The sequence below is a fragment of the Psammomys obesus genome, unplaced genomic scaffold (genome assembly GCF_907164565.1).
Source record: "Psammomys obesus unplaced genomic scaffold, mPsaObe1.curated_primary_1811, whole genome shotgun sequence".
Taxonomy (NCBI): domain Eukaryota; kingdom Metazoa; phylum Chordata; class Mammalia; order Rodentia; family Muridae; genus Psammomys; species Psammomys obesus.
In genome coordinates this window covers 15,087,549-15,105,552 of record NW_026594428.1, presented here as the reverse complement: position 1 = coordinate 15,105,552, position 18,004 = coordinate 15,087,549, and the positions used below count along the sequence as shown (strand labels likewise).

General features: G+C 40.1%; 1 protein-coding gene across 1 annotated transcript in view; it reads right to left on the bottom strand.

Moving 5' to 3' along the window:
* Positions 1–18,004, bottom strand: part of Dnah5 (dynein axonemal heavy chain 5) — a 298,260-nt gene that overhangs the window by 247,775 nt on the left and 32,481 nt on the right. Inside the window, exons 9-12 of the mRNA XM_055619009.1 lie at positions 17,369–17,476; positions 15,021–15,143; positions 14,172–14,387; positions 11,726–11,833 (exon numbers count right to left, since the gene is read on the bottom strand). Of these exons, the coding sequence (XP_055474984.1) occupies positions 11,726–11,833; positions 14,172–14,387; positions 15,021–15,143; positions 17,369–17,476 (555 nt within the window). The remainder of the gene's footprint in view (positions 1–11,725; positions 11,834–14,171; positions 14,388–15,020; positions 15,144–17,368; positions 17,477–18,004) is intronic.

The following is an 18,004-nucleotide window of genomic DNA, read 5'->3' as shown; positions in this document are numbered from 1 at the left end:
AGAAAGAAAGAAAGAAAGAAAGAAAGAAAGAAAGAAAGAAAGAAAGAGCCTCAAAGGAATATAAGTGTCCAGAAGCCAGAAACTGAGGCCCAGCTGTCCTGAGAACCATGTCTTTTACTATTATGCAAATTTGTGCCTAAAGAGAATGCATTAAAAAGTAAGCATAATATGTTTGTTACTCATTTAATATTCAGTTCAAGTTATGTTTTAAATATAAATTTAATTAAGTAAAACCCAGAAGATCATTGTATTACTTTTTATTTAAAAAAAAAAAAAACATGTTTCATCACCCTGCACAAAACTAAAGTCCAAGTGGATCAACAACCTAAATATAACAACTGACACTAAACCTGTTAGAAGAAAAAAGTGGGGAAGAGCCTTGAACTTATTGGCACAGGAGACAATTTCCTCAACAGGCTCTAAGAGCAACAATCAATAAATGGGACCTCATGAAACTGAAAAGCTTCTGTAAAGCAAAGGACACTGTCGTCAAAACAAAATGAGTGCCTACAGATTGGAAAAGGATCTTCACCAACGCTCTATCTAACAGAGGGCTAATGTCCAAAAAATATATAGAACTCAAGAAGTTAAACAGCAACAAATCAAGTAATCCAATTAAAAATGGAGTACAGAGCTAAACAGAATTCTCAATAGAGGAATATCGAGTGGCAGAGAAACACTTAAAGAAATGTTCAACGTTCTTAGTCATCAGGGAAATGCAAATCAAAATGACCCTGAGATTTCACTTTACATCCATCAGAATGGCTAAGATCAAAGACTCAAGTGACAACACATGCTGAAGAGGATGTGGAGAAAGGGAAACCCTTCTCCACTGCTGGTGGGAATGTAAACTTGTACAAGCACTTTGGAAATCAATCTGGAGCTTTCTCAGACAATTAGGAATAGTGCTTCCTCAAGATCCACTATAACACTCCTAGGCATATATGCAAAAGACACTCAAGTATACAACCAGGACATTTGCTCTACCATGTTTGTAGCAGCTTTATTCGTAATAGCTAGAAGCTGGAAACAACCCGGATGCCCCTCAGTTGAGTAATGGATACAGAAATTGTGGTACATTTACACAATGGAATATTACTCAGCAATAAAAAGCAAGGAAATCATGAAATTTGCAGGTAAATGGTGGGAACTGGAAAAGATCATCCTGAGTGAGGTACACCAGAAGCAAAAAGACACACAGCATATATACCCACTCATAAGTGGATATTAGACATATAATATAGGATAAACCTACTAGAATCTGTACACTTAGGGAAGTTAATCAAGAAGGAGGACTCTGGCTAAGAAGTTCAATCCCTATTCAGAAAGGCAAAGAAGATGGACATTGGAGGAGGGAGAAAACAGGGAACAGGAGAGGAGTCTACCACAGAGGGCCTCTGCCTTGATACCTGCAGGGTATCAAGGCAGATGCTGAGACTCATAGCCAAACTTTGGGCAGAGTGCAGGGAATCTTAAGAAAGAAGTGGGAGATAGCAGGACCTGGAGAGGACAGGAGCTCCACAAGGAGAGCAACAGATCCAAAAAGTCTGGGTACAGGGTTCTTTTCTGAGACTGATACTCCAGCCAAGGAACACTCATGGAGATGGCCTGGAACCCCTGCACAGAGGTAGCCCATGGCAGTTCAGTGTCCAAGTGGGTTCCATAGTAATGGGGACAGGGACTGTCTCTGACATGAACTGATTGTCCTGCTCTTTGATCACCTCCCTCTGAGGGGGGAGCAGCCTGACCAGTCCACAGAGGAAAATAATGCAACCACTCCTGATGAGACCTGATAGACTAGGATCAGAGGAAAGAGGAGGAGGACCTCCCATATCAGTGGACTGGGAGAGGGACACGGGTGGAGAAGAGGAAGGGAAGTTGGGATTGGGAGGAGAGGAGGAAGGGAGTTACGGGGGGATACAAAGTGAATAAACTGTAATTAATTAATTAATTAATTAATTAATTTTTTTAAACCTTGTTTCCTTGCCTGGTGGAATCACTCATCGCTTCTATCAAGCCGCCCTGTGCAACTGGAGCACACTGCCACTCTTGTGCTGCTAGTACCACATGGACCTAACTGCAGCTTCCATCCCCTCACCAGCAGAGTTCTGATCTCAGTCATTCCTGGACGGCTGAGACCCCAAGATCTTTCCCTGCAACCCCCTCCATTCTTTGATTCCTGCCATACATTAGCCCCATTCGCCCCACCGACTCCACTCAGAGCCTGGGAGGTACGGAGACTTTTACCCCAGTTTTACAGAGATATGAGTTAAATGCAACAGAATGGATTTGTTTCAGAGACAAAGTGAAAACATATTAGTTAAGGGAAAAAGGAAGAGAAAGAAATGAACAAGTCAGAGGTTATGTAACCAGTAAAGCAATTTCAGAACTGGCCTATTTTTGAGATAGAAGATGAGATAGACATATGGTGAGCTTTAAGTGTCTGTGTGTGAGAGTGCTCGTGTATGTGTGCACATGAGAGACTGTCCATGGGCTCAGCAGGTTATTACACGATATACATGTGTGAGCATACATATATTAACAGACCAACAATTTGAGACAACGGGAGAGGTAAGGTGACATAAAAATTGCTACTTATGTACCATTCCTTTAAAAAAAATCATTTTTCATTTAAACAAAGAAGAAAACTACCAGATCAGGACTGGAGCACGTGACTAATGCCTTAATTCGAGGCTTCAGAGCATTTGCACAGCCCTGCTCTCAGCACGGTGAGAAGACACACGCCTCTGTTCATGCTCTCGTCCATCTCACCCACATCAGTCACAGCCTCCAGTTCTCAGCTCAGAGGAATACAAAGACACTGTTATCTTCTCCCAGGCTCACATCCTGTCCTGTGAGGTACGGTAGTGGCCAAGTTCTATGTGTGGGTTCTATACACCACGACCCCCGTGAATTTTTATAGGATTGTGCCTTCTCACCTTTGAATTCTCATTCCGACACATATCAGGGTATTGTTCATTTATAACTGACTTTTCCCTCCTTTCTCGTCACTTTTGATATCACACCCACCCTTCCCCTTCCCTTTCGGTGCTACAACCATTCCTCTTTTCTAACTTAATGCATGTTCACATTTAAATCCTATCAGTGAGCACAGCAAGGGCAAGCCCACTTCAACGGTGTATTTATTTCTCCTTTCACAGTCCGCAGTGCTGAAGCCTGGAACTCCACTGCACAGAGTAAATGGCTGCTTTTTTTGAATAACTCTACACCTTCTTATTAAGCACGTGAGACAAAACATGACCCCTCCCTTTGGATGCCCACCATATGTCAACCTCCCCAGAGGAGCTGCTGCTGCTGAGCGGCTAGAATCTCTGGAGAAACACACAGATGGAAACTTGACTTACAGTCTCGTCTCCCCTCTGCAGAGTGAGAGCAACAAGAGCACCCACTTTCTAGGAGCATTGTGATTATTAAATTAATTCACAAACATCAAAGGAAAAAAATGCATGGCACTTTCTCACAGCTCTGTCTTGAACTCACTCCTCCCGAAACACCTCACAGCATTTCCCCTCCACATGCACTAAGTTAGGGCTCAAAACCATAAATTTTAGGAAGATGGAAGCAGAGTGGCCATTTTATCCTTTTGCTTCAAGAGGAAGTATATGTGTGTGCGTATATGCATATTCATATGTGTGCAAGTAAGTATAAAGTTGCTGAGAGTTCAATGCATGCACAGGTGCATATCTGTATGTGAAAGCCGGAGGATGACTTTAGGTATCGTTCTTCAGTAACTATCCACCTCTTCTGGAGACAGAATCTCTCATTGGCTTAAAATTCATCAAGTAGACAGGGACGACAAGATGGCAGCGCCAGGAGAACAGGGCTTCTGAGAAGCAGGACAACATTTCCTGTACAGACTGAACTCTGGGCCCTAAAACAACAGCGATCGTGATTCCCAGGTGAGAGGAAACCCCCACAGCATGGGAATCAGGTGGGTCCAAGCTCAGGCCACCCAGCCAGAACCCGAAAGAGATCCCGGGTCGCAAAGGCACTAGGTCGCCGGACCAGAGCCACACACCTGCGTGTCCCGATCACCTTCCCAGGCTGATCGGTGGGCACAAAAACACCACAGACTGGGAGTCCCTGTCGAGAAAGAATCCGCAGGGAAAGAAGGAAATGGTTCTGACTTGGGTCACCCAGTCCTACCCTGGAAAAAGTCTCACAGAACGGCGGGTCCAAGTCGCCTTCACTGGACTGGGCTCCAGCAGCAGGCACAAACACTTGCTGCGTGCCGGCTCTCCAACTGTGTGCCCCAGAGCAACAGAGACTGGGAGTCACTGTCAGGAGAAATGCTCACAGGGAACTAAGCAAAGAGGACAGACTTAGGCCACCCAGTATATCCCTGGAATAGGTCCCACAGACCGGTCCAACCCAGGGACCTGCTGTGCACCAGATAGCCTGCTGTTACCAGGACAGCGGTACCCACCCACCACAGATTACTGCTTGGGACTAGGACACAGAGCCCCAACCTCAGGCCTACAAAAGCCCAGAATCCCCGAGATCAACCCCCAGATATGGTTCCAAGGGGCAACTAGTTATCCCTAACAAAACTGACGAAACCACGGGACACACAGGTCACAGCAGCAAATCATTAAATTTACAGCAAGAAACCCAGAAGCAGGGCAGCTGTCTCCAGGACTTCCCTGGGTGAGAGGAGAACGCTCTCGACTAACAAAGACCACAGTTACCACTCAGGTCTCTATCCCTGAGGGAGCAGCGGCAAATCCTGAAAAATGTCAGCCATCCAATGACTATACCCAAAAAGCTGAGAAGACTTCCTTCAAGAAAAACCAGCTTTCTACCAAGGGGATTCTCTCCACCAAAAGATCCCCAGGAACCACCAGAAACTAACCCCAAACACCTAAGATAGCCCAATGGGAAGAGGCCAGCATAAAAGCTCAACCAACAAAAGACAGAGTAATATGGCATCTCCAGAACCCAGTTATCCAGGGGCGAGTAGCCCTGGACACCCCAGCATAACTGAAATCCAAGAAGATGACCTAACAACTATGTTCATGAAAATGATAACAGTGGAAAAAAATAAAATATGTAAAGACCTAGAGAAAGATAAACAAAAACAAAATATGGCCATCTGTAAAGAAATAGAGGAAGTTAGAGCCAAACAGTTTATGGCCTTTAGAAAGGAAATGCTTAAATCACTGAATGAAATAAAAGAAACAGGTTGGTTCAAACAAACAGCTGAAAGAATTGATAGAAAAACAGGAAAATACAGTCAGACAGGTGAAGGAAATCAACAAAATGGCTCAAGATCTGAAGATAGAATTGGAAAAATTAAAGAAAACAAAAATGGAGGAAATTGTGGAGAGAAAGAACTTAGGGAAGAAAACAGAACTACAGAGGTTAGCATAACCAATAGACTACAAGAGACAGAAGAAAGAATCTCAGGTGTGGAAGATAAAATGGAAGAAATAGATTATCTGTCAAAGAAAATGTTAAATCTAAAAAATTCCTGACACAGAATTCAAGAAATTCAAGACAACATAAAAAGACAAAATCTAAGAATAATAGGAATACAGGAAAAAGAAGATTCCCTGGTCCAAGTACCAGAAAATATTTTCAACAAAATCATTGAAGAAAATTTCCCCAAGTTAAAGGAGAGGCCAATAAGAATACATGAGGCCTACAGAACACCCAATAAATTAGACCAGAAAAGAATCCTCCCGCCACATAATAATCAAAACAGTAAGTATACAGAACAAAGAAAAAATACTAAAAGCTGCAAGGAAAAAAGGCCAAGTAACATATAATGGCAAACCCATTAGAATCACATCTGACTTTTCAACAGAAACTATGAAAGCCAGAAGGGCCTGGACAGATATCATGAAGACCGTAAGAGAACACAGATGTCAGCCCAGGCTACTATACCCTGCAAAACTCTCAGTCCTCATAGATGGAGAAAACAAGATATTCAATGACAAAAAAAAAATTCCAACAATACCTACACACAAATCCAGCATTACAGAAGACACTAGAAGGGAAAATACAACCCAAGAAAACTAGCTACTTTGAAGAAAATACAGGAAATAGTTAACCTCACTACAGTAAAACAAAAAGCAACCAAGCACACAACCTTATGACCACACCCAACATCAAAATCAAAGGATCTAACAGCCACTGGTCATTAATCTCTCTCAACAACAATGGACTCAACTCTCCAATAAAAAGACACAGACTAACAGAATAGATGCGAAAACAAAACCCAGCAATCTGTTGCATACAAGAAACACACCTAAGGCACAAAGATAGATATTACCTGAGGGTAAAGGGTTGGAAGACGGCTTTCCAAGCAAATGGACCCAAGAAGCAAGCAGGAGTAGCCATTCTAATATCTGATAAAATAGACTTTCAACCAAAATTAATAAAAAGAGATGGAGAAGGACACTTCATACTCATGAAGGGAAAATTCCACCAGGAAGACGTCACAATCCTGAACATCTATGCCCCAAATACGAGGGCACCCACATTTGTAAAAGAAGCATTGATAAAACTTAAACCACATATATATCCCCACACATTAATAGTGGGAGACTTCAACACCCCACTCTCAACAAAGGACAGGTCAACAAAACAGAAATTAAACAAAGAAACAATATCTCTGACAGAGGTCATGAATCAAATGGTCCTAACAGACATTTATAAAACCTTACACCCAAACACAAAAGAATTTACCTTCTTCTCAGCACCTCATAGAACCTTCTCCAAAATAGACCATATAGTTGGTCACAAAGCAAGCCTCAACAGACACAAGAAGATTGAAATAATCACTTGTATCCTGTCTGATCACCATGGAATAAAGCTGGACCTCAACAACAACAGAAATAGCAAAAAGCCTACACACACATGGAAACTGAACAATTTGCTACTACATGACAGCTGGGTCAGAGAAGAAATAAAGAAAGAAATTAGTCTTCCTAGAACTCAATGAAAATGAAGACACAACATACCCAAACTTGTGGGACACAATGAAAGCAGTGTTAAGAGGAAAATTCATAGCACTAAGTGCCTTCAAGAAGAAATTCGAGACAGCTCATTCAAGCAAATTAATGGCCCTCTTAAAAAACCCTAGAAAAAGAAGAAGCAGACACACCAAAAAGGAGTAGACGGCTGGAAATAATCAAACTCAGGGCTGAAATCAATCAATTAGAAACAAATAAAACAAATCAAAGAATCAATGAAACCAAGAGCTGGTTCTTTGAGAAAATCAACAAGATCGACAAACCCTTAGCCAAGCTAACTAAAAGGCAGAGAGACACCACCCAAATCAACAAAATCAGAAATGAAACAGGGGACCTAACCACACAGACACTGAGGAAATCCAAACAGTCATTAGGACTTACTTCAAAAGTCTATATGCCACGAAATTTGAAAATCTAAATGAAATGGACGATTTTCTTGATCAATTAGACTCACTAAAGCTGACTCAGTACCAGGTAAATCAATTAAATAGCCCTATATCCCCCAAGGAAATAGAAGCGGTCATCGAAAGTCTCCCATCCAAAGAAAAGCCCAGGACCAGATGGTTTCAGCGCAGAATTCTACCAGACCTTCAAAGAAGAGCTAATTCCAGTTCTCTTCAAACTATTCCACAAAATAGAAACAGAAAGAACACTACCAAACTCATTCTATGAAGCCACAGTCACCTTGGTACCTAAACCTCACAAAGACCCAACAAAGAAAGAGAATTTCAGGCCAATCTCCCTTATGAACATTGATGCAACAATACTCAACAAAATACTTGCAAACCGAATACAAGAACACATCAAAGATATCATCCACCATGACCAAGTAGGCTTCATCCCAGGCATGCAGGAGTGGTTCAATATATGGAAATCCATCAATGTGATCCACCATATTAACAAACTGAAAAAAGAAAAACACATGATAATCTCTCTAGATACTGAAAAAGCATTTGACAAAATCCAACATCCATTCATGTTTAAAGTATTGGAGAGATCAGGGATACAAGGCACATTTCTAAACATAGTAAAGGCGATATATAGCAAACCTATAGCCAACATCAAACTGAATGGAGAGAAACTTAAAGCAATCCCACTGAAATCAGGGACAAGACAAGGCTGCCCACTCTCTCCATCTCTTCAACATACTACTTGAAGTCCTTGCTAGAGCAAAAAGACAGTTGAAGGAGATCATGGGGATACAGATGGGAAAGGAAGAAGTCAAATCATCACTATTTGCAGATGATATGTTAGTGTACATGAGTGACCCCAAAAACTCTACCAGGGAACTCCTACAGCTGATAAACACCTTCAGCAAAGTGGCTGGATACAAAATTAACTCAAAAAAATCATTAGCACTCCTGTATACAAAAGACAAAAGGGCTGAGAAAGAAATTAGAGAAACAACACCCTTCACAATAGCCACAAATGACATAAAGTACCTTGGTGTAACCCTAACCAAGCAAGTCAAAGACTTGCATGAAAAAAATGTCAAGTCTCTGAAAAAAGAAATAGAAGAAGATATCAGAAGATGAAAAGATCTCCCATGCTCATGGCTTGGCAGGATTAACATAGTAAAAATGGCCATCTTACCAAAAGCAATCTACATAATCAATGCAATTCCCATCAAATTACCAACACAATTCTTTACAGACCTGAAAAGAAAAATTCTCAACTTCGTATGGAATAACAAGAAACCCAGAATTGTTAAAACAATCCTCTACAATAAAAGATCTTCTGGAGGTATCTCCATTCCTGATCTTAAGCTGTAGTATAGAGCAACAGTTATAAAAACTGCATGGTACTGGCACAGAAACAGAATGGTGGATCAATGGAACCGAACAGAGGACCCAGAAATAAACCCACACACTTATGGACACCTGATTTTTGACAAAGATGCCAAAACCATACAATGGAAAAAGACAGCATCTTCAACAAATGATGCTGGTCTAAGTGGATGTCTACATGTAAAAAAATGAAAATAGATTCATATTTATCACCCTGCACAAAACTGAAGTCTAAGTGGATCAAAGACCTCAACATAAAACGGGACACATTAAATCGGTTAGAAAAAAAGTGGGGAATACCCTTGAACTCATTGGCACAGGAGAAAACTTCCTGAACAGAACACCAACAGCACAGGTTCTCAGAGCAACAATCAATAAATGGGACCTCATGAAATTGAAAAGCTTTTGTAAAGCAAAGGACACCATCATCAAAACAAAAGAATGCCCACAGACTGGGAAAGAATCTTCACCAACCCTTTATCTGACAGAGGTCTCATATCCAGTATATATAAAGAACTAAAGAAGCTGAAAAACAGCAAACCAAGTAATCCACTTAAAAAATGGGGAACAGAGCTAAACAGAGAATTGTCTGTAGAGGAATATCGAATGGCAGAGAAACACTTAAAAAAATGTTCAATGTCATTAGCCATTAGGGAAATGAAAATCAAAACAACCCTGAGATTTCACCTTACACCCATCAGAATGGCCAAGATGAAAAGCTCAAGTGACAACACATGCTGGAGTGGTTGTGGAGAAAAGGGAACTCTCTTCCACTGCTGGTGGGAATGTAAACTTGTACAACCACTCTGGAAATCAATCTGGCGCTTTCTCAGACAACTAGGAATAACGCTTCCTCAAGATCCAGCCATACTACTCCTAAGTATATATCCAAAAGGGACTCAAGCACACAATAAAGACATTTGCTCAACCATGTTTGTAGCAGCTTTATTTGTAATAGCCAGAAGCTGGAAACAGCCAAGATGCCCCTCAACTGAAGAATGGATGCAGAAATTGTGGTACATCTAAACAATGGAGTACTAGTCTACAATGAAAAATAAGGAAATCATGAAATTTGCAGGTAAATGGTGGGACCTTGGAAAGTTCATCCTGAGTGAGCTGTCCCAGAAGCAGAAAGACACACACGGTATATACTCACTCATATAGACATATAACATAGGATAAACCTACTAAAACCTGTACATCTAAAGAAACTAATTAAGAGAGAGGACCCTGACTAAAACTCTCAATCCCCATCCCAAAAGGCAAAGAGGATAGACATCAGAAGAAGAAAACAGGAAACAACCTAGGAACCTGCCACAGAGGGCCTCTGAAAGGCTCTGCCCTGCAGACTATCAAAGCAGACACTAAGACTTATAGACAATTGTTGGGCAAAGTGCAGGGAATCTTATATAAGAAGTGGGAAATAGTAAGATCTGGAGAGGACAAAAGCTCCACAAGGAGAGCAACAGAACCAGAAATTTGATCACAGGGGCCTTCCCAGAGACTCATACTCCAACCAAGTACAATGCATGGAGATAACCTAGAATCCCTGCACAGATGTAGTGGCAGTGTAGTGTCCAAGTGGATTAAATAGTAATAGGAAGAGGGACTGCCTCTGACATAATCTGATAGGCCTGTTCTTTGATCACTTCCCCCTGCAGGGAGAGCAGCCTTACCAGGCCACAGAAGATGACAATGCAGCCATTCCTGATGTGATCTGATAGACTAAGATCAGAAGGAAGGAGAGGAGGACCTCCCCTATTAGTGGACTTGGGGAGGGGCATGTGTGAAGAAGGGGGAGGGAGGGTGGGACCGGGAGGGGAGGAGTGAGGGGCTTATGGGGGGATACAAAGTGAATAAACTGTAATTAACAAAAAAAAAAATAAAGTTAATGTACTTAGAAAAAAATTCACCAAGTAAGGGAGGAAGGCTACTGGCCAGCGATCTTCCTCCCTCCACCTCACGACTGCTGAGCTTTATATATACCTAGGTTTAAAATGGGTGTGTGTGTGTATGTGTGTGTGTGTGTGTGTGTGTGTGTGTTCTGGGGCTCAAACTCAGGTCCTCATGTTTGCATTGAAAGCACATCATAAACTGTGCTATCTCCCCATCCTGATCTTGTTCCTATTAGAAAACTATATCCCTGATATTCCTACGGGTGAAGGAATTCTGCGTATTAACCTGGGGGCAGGCGTCTAAGCTTGTCTCCCACCTTAGCCTCCCTGACCCCCCTTTCCTAATAACAAAGATCCTCTCTGATTAGCTCCAGGCTACCCCACCTATCCTTTATTTATCACATGGCCCCACACCCAATAGGCTCTAGGGTGTACACTCGTTCCTAAGGCTGGGACCCAAATCCTTTCCCCAGGAACCTGGAGCTAGACTGCGTCTCTGATGTGTTCTCTAATGCTGATAAGGCCATGCTGCCCAGGAGGGCTGAAAGTCAGGGTGACTGGCCTGTAGTGAGTACATATGATGGGAAGGAAAGCGACTGCCAAAAAGGGCCCCAGCACCACAGTCTCTAAGACCAGCTACAGCCCTGCCTTTAGAATCTGCAGACATAGCCAACAGTTAGGTTACTTCTTATCACAATTATTACTCTATGATAATGAAGGGAAACAAATGTCAGTTTAATGAAGCTATGGAACAATCCAACAGAGGATGAACGTTACCTTCCTAAGAACTAAGACAGAAGATGGGCAGAAGTCTGATGACGAATCATTAGCCAAAGCTGTATTTATGACTGTCTAGACCAGGAAAAAGAGCCCTCAGTTATTCATCTGAAATCACCAAATGGAGGCTGAGATCGCTGCCCCTCTTCCTTCCATCCCCTGTGATGGGGACACCTCTGTCTTCTGAATGGGGAATGATGAGCAGGGTAACACAGAAAGGACGAAGAGAACCTGTGTCTTTCCCCAGGGGTTTTACTATGCAACCTACATGAAGGTCATCAGTGCGCTTGCAAAACTCTTCATAATCTTGGTCAAAATTCATTTTCCGCTGGTCTAAGAAGTTATATTCCTTCTTCTTTACGGCAGCAACAATGTCCTAAAACAGATGGAAGAAATGACAGCGGTGTTCCATTTTCCTTTCAGTCCTCAAGACTTGTAGCCTTTAAATGGTTCCCACGAAGATGTCTATTTAAAGGGAACCTTATTTTCTGCCTTTCTCATTGGCTGGTGCTATTTGTCTTTCACACAGTAAAATTCTGCCATTTCCCATCCAAAGGAATCACCATCACAAAGATTATTTGGACAAACATATACAATTAAAACCACACCTGAAAATAAACAGGTTGTTTCTCAAAAGTTTCATGTGTTAATTAAAAAGAAGCCCAGAGCAGAATTTAATTAAACATTATTTTTGTTGAAAGGCTTAAATAATCCCAAGGAATAGAGAAACAAGACTTTAACAGAATAAAAACCAGATAGGAAGGAAATGGAGGTTCCCTAAGACCCACAGGAAAGATTTCACCTCCCAAACAAAACACATCAAGTGAACCGTCAAACACAGTCTACTGCTTTCCGATGATCTAGAGTTAATTTCTTTGCTCTCCTGTACAGCCACAGTCTGTGAGTAGGAGAGTATAAATTAGGTGATTCATCCTTGAAAACACTATTATCAGAAGTTTTGTTTGCTCAGAATGATGAGCAGTAATGCTTTGTGATCATTCTTAACCAGATACTAAGCCGTTCTCAAACTCGCAGCCCCACATTGTTGACAGAGTATGTAATTTTTATGAAGAGTCTTGGGCCTCCTTCCAAGATCTCCTCTTCAAAGTCGTTTCCACTCAAATCTCTCAACGCATGAAAGATGTGCAAGCTGCTAAACTTCTGGAGTCCAGTCCGCTAGTGAAAACATTGTACTCTTCCTTGTGCCCATGTGAACAAGCGCACTTACATATGGAGACAGTGAGTGTGCGTGTAGCATGTGACACGCTTAAGACTAGTGTGGAGCAGCTGCCTTAATTCACGTTTTCAGCATATATTCCTTGTTAAATTCAATTTTTTTATTTTTAAGAATTTCATATAGCATAATATTATTTCAACATCTCCCCTTTCCAACTCCTTCCATGTTCCTTCTCACTCCCTCTCAAATTCATGATCCTGTCTTCTGAAATTATTGGTGTCACACACACACACACACACGTGTGTGTGTGAGTGTGTGTGTGTATGTGTGTAGCTCTTCATCTAAAAGCAGGGCCTTGTGAAAATTCTCTCATCCACCTAGGCAGTGTTGACTGGCACGGTCATTATGTAGGTCTTCTTCAGGCAACCACATGGCTGAGACTGTGTGAGTGCAATATCCCTGTCATGTCTGAAAGACACTGTCTGGCAGTAGCTGGCCCTCTGGCTTCTACAGTCTTCTCTCCTGTCGTCCACTGAGCCTCGGCTGTGGGTGCTGTCTAGATTACCAACTAGGGCCAGAAACCCGGTGATCTCTTATTCAATGGCTGTATACACTAGTGTGTTGGATAGGCATGCATGAGAGTGCGGGTTTTGTGCATGTCACAGCCTGCCCGTATCAATCTTGGAACAACCTTTGAGGATCTGTTATCTCTTTCTACTATGTGTTCTGACAATCAAACTCAGGTTGTCAGGCTAGCATAGCAAACACTTTTTCCTGCTAAACCATCACACTGGCTCTTTTTATATCACTTTAACATGTATAGAAATAAAATGTAAACAGAAAATTAAATGTCACTCAAATCTTGATGTCAAATAGTGCCTGAGATACAGTATGTTCTTTATTAGCTATTTTTGCATGAATAAAGATAACATGAAAATCTAAATAAGGGGGGATGAAGAAGAAACCGATGCAGGTAATGGATATTTGCAATGAAAGAGAAGTCAAAGCTAAGTGTTGTTCTAGTTCTAATTATGTCAGAGATATTTGGGTCTTGGTGATGCATGAGTGCATAAAATATATTCAGTACTGAAAGTGTAAAATCTAATGTGGAGCTTCACAGCTTCCATCTCAAATTCCAATTCTAATTGTACATAGTTTCATTAAGTTGTCTGACTTTGGGTCTGCTTAGTTGTGGTGTGTGGTGGTTTTATTTATTTGCATGTTTTTTTTATAATGAGACATGTCTTAGCAATTAATTTTAAAAAAGAAAACTTATATTTTAACAGTTCTCTTGTACTACTAATGAAAATGCTTTTGCTTAAAGATTATTAACTTGAAATGATTGGGACATCATGCTTGTACCCACATTTCTGAAAAAAATATACTAGTACCATTATACAATTCTCAAATAAATCCAATTAAAGAATCCAAACATTTTATATTATGTACTAATGATTTGCCTAAATATCACTGTTTTGTAAAATATTCCAGTTTAGTTATGGACAGTGACAGAAAGTAGTACTTAAACATACAATACCTGGTATTTTGTCACCATATCTTCCAACCCCTCTATTTTAGAATCTTGCAGGACTGAGTATGTCTTGAAGGTTGTGAAGATGTTCATTATCTTAGTCAGACGTCGATGGAAAGTTTCAAACTTTCCAAATATATACATCTCGCTAAAGTCAAATTGCTTTTCACTTGGGTTTTGCTTAAGCTTTTGTTTTGTCTCCTGGAAGCAGCGCTGGTATCCCTGACAGCCAAGTACAAATAGTATAAGAGAAGTGTGACTCGGGGTAGAGCATATCAAACATATACAAGATCAGGGTTCAGCCCCTATCATGGAAGGGAAGGAGGGAAGAGAGAAAGGGAGGAAAGGAGGGAGGAAAAGGGAGAGGGAGGGATTCATTGTCTTTCTCAAGTGAAGGTGATAGCAAAATTAAACTGAAAATCTCAGTCTTTTCATAATTGCATTCTTTTGCATTTAGTCATCAGTCTGAATCATTACCTTTCCCTATCTTTTAATCCAACAAGATATCATTCCTAGTGCAACTAAACCTGTGTCTTGTCCTCTTAGGATCCACTATTTCAGTAACAGAATCACCCTAAGTCCATCTCCCCATCAGGCTATACAATACTTAAAGAAAACTATCTAATATTAGTTACCAGTGTAGCTCAGAACTTTTGTAGACTAAATTGATAAACTTTCCCAGAATGTTCATTAACATTCAATTTTCTTAGCTGTAAAGTTATTTTGCAAAAAGATAATAGTTACTATTCTGTTTAGCAACCAAAAATATTATTGTCAAATGATTTAACATAGTCTCAGAAAAGTAGCAGAAAAAAAAAATACATCAGAGCACACTACTAATCTAAGCTCCATTACCTGCTTAAGTTTAATCGCAGAAGATATCTTTTGCATAACAATGTCCTGAGGCTGGCTCCAGATGGTGGCAGTCCCATTATTGGTGATATGGGCTTTGCATGCAGATATCATCTGATTTGTCACCTGGAGTTCCCCCAATAAAATCATGTTAGGTACATAAAACTCTAATGAATTATGAATCTGTATAGTCTCCTCATATCTTTTTCCTCCCAGAATCCAGTCTGGGACCTTCATCTTCGGCTTTTTTTCCCTCACAACCCTGAGGAACCCTGACTCTCTGATACAGTCAAAATCCACAGTCTGGATTGCTGTTGGCAATCCCAGAATGACAGAGGAGGAATCACTGTTGCTGAAGAGTGGAGAGCCAGTGGTAAGTTACTCGGGGCAGTGACTGGCTCCATGCCTATGCCCAGTGAGTCACAAATCAAAAGCAAAAATAAAAGACAGGAAGTTAGGATGGGAAGTTTGGCAGGAGGAAGTGGGGATTGGCAAAATAGACGGGGTATTATACAGGACAGAGATGTAATTGTGACCCAAATGTGTATGGAATTGTCAAAGAATCAATTTTAAAACCATCTGTGAAACCAGAGTTGGCCACACCATGGAAAATCAACCATGGGGCTCACACATTTACACAAAAATGAAGATCCTAACCAACAGAAGGATTGGCTCCCCTGTCTAACAGCCACTAGAATTTCCTCTGCAGATCCTGTTTCCTAATGTCTACCTCACAGTTAACTAGCACCATGTAAAGTCCCGTCCAACTTGACAGTTCATGGCACCATGACCTGCAGTGAAAATATCAAAAATAGGACACCAGAGAAACAGAGATGAAGCTAATGGAGAAAGTCGTTAACATCATATTCATCCCTCCAAACTTCAAATATCTTCTTCAAGTTTCCTTATTGTTTTTAAATAAACCAAGAGCATAATTATTTGTCTGTACAACATAACAGGGATGGTACCAATCAGGTCAAGAAGTGATAGTTATGGCTGAAGACAGGGCTCAGCAATTAAGAGCACTTCCTGTTCTTATAGGGGACCCAGGTTAGATTCGCAGCACCCACATGGTGACTAAAAAAGCATCTGGAAATGCAGGTCCAGGGGATCCGATATCCTCTCCTAACATATACAAGCACCAGGCATGCCCATGGTACATAAACATCATACATGCAAGCAAAAAATCCACGTAAATAAAATGAAATAAAATAAATAATAAATAAAAATAAAATAAATAAAAATAAAAATAAATAAATCTTAAAAATTAGGGTATGTGCAAATCAATATTAGCCATGCATTGGTGCCTGTTGGTTTTAAGACTGTGTGTGCAAGCACATGTGTTGTGTGTGTGTGTGTGTGTGTGTGTGAGCACGTGTGTGTGTGTGTGTGTGTGTGTGTGTGTGTGCATGTGTGTGTATGTTGGGAGCTGAGGGTTAATATACAATTTCTTCTCCCATTATTCTACTTGAAAATGTCTGTTACAAAACTTTCTGACCATCATTGGTAGATTAACAAGGACATGAAATAATCTGCATGAAATATCAATTAATCATAGAAATAGGCTCTTGTGTCTCATTTACACAGGGGATATCATCTCTGACCCAAAATACCTACAGGTCAGAATATGGTCGTACAGTTTAAACATCGTCATAGTTTGGGCCAGGAGATTTTTAATTACTTTGTAGATTACTGAAACACTGTGTCTTATTAACATGGTTATTATTGTATTAACACTAAACAAACATATGTGGAGTAAAATAAACGTGGAGCTGCAAAGTGAAAGAGAAATACAGAACAGCCAGTCAAATACAGTTTTTCTTATATTCTTGATTGGTGCAGTTTAGCGAATGGGGTGTTCTTTTGTTATGGTTTGTGCACTTTTTGTCCTTTTGACTGATTAGTTAGTTTTGTGACAGGATCTATTCTGTTGTACAGGCTAGCCTAGAATTCACTATATAGTACAATTAGTCATAAAAATCATCTTCTCTTGTCTGAAGTGTGAGGATTGCAGCCACAAGCCACCATAACTGGCCTAATAACATTTTTTCTTAATTAAAATAATTAAGAAATAACGGGAAGCTAAAAATCACACAGGAAAATTCTGAAAAACAACTTAGTTTTTCAAACATAAAATAGAATGTGTATTATAACAATTACTTTAGGAAACAATGCTCTCTTTGCTAAAAAGTCACCTGTCGTGTGAATTTATATCCATTGACAAATTAAGTCCTTTTAAATATAAAGTGCACAGATACTGGATCGAGCCAAGTTAACAAGTTTTAATTATCTAAAAAAAAAAAATGGCCATTGACAACTATGTGACCACAGACTCTCTCTTACACACTCACCTTTACAAACAGAGATGTGATCTTCTCAGATGTGTTATAGTAGTGAGAGATGCTGTAGATCATCTTAATTGCATTTATAAGGGTGGGAATAGCATCTATCATAGTTATCTGGAAGAGATTTCAGAAGTTTTCAGGGGAAAAAGATGTCAAATAAAGAATGATTATGATAGTCTAACCAATTTTTTCATTAAAATAAAGTTTAAGATTGTTAGTAAAAAAAATTTAAATAGTACCTGATGCTTTACATTTATATATTTTACAAAAATTCTTTTTATTGTTTTAGTCATGAAGTAAATCAAAATTTATTTCAATAGCAAAGGCTTGCTGTTCATGACAAGTAGGTTATGCTAACACTTGGTTTTGTAGTGTAAATGAGCAGACATTTCCTAAACCTAACATATTTTTAGAACATCAGCCAATGTCTTTCTCCATGGTGCTTTGCTGTAGAGTCTAGAATATCAGCTTCAACACTGAATGCAAAATGTAATGCAATACATTTTTAAAATATAACATTTTTTAATATGCAACATTCAAGATAGATAGGTAGGTAGATAATGATGATGAAGATAGATGATGATAGATAAGCAGATAGATAGATAGATAGATAGATAGATAGATAGATAGATAGATAGATAG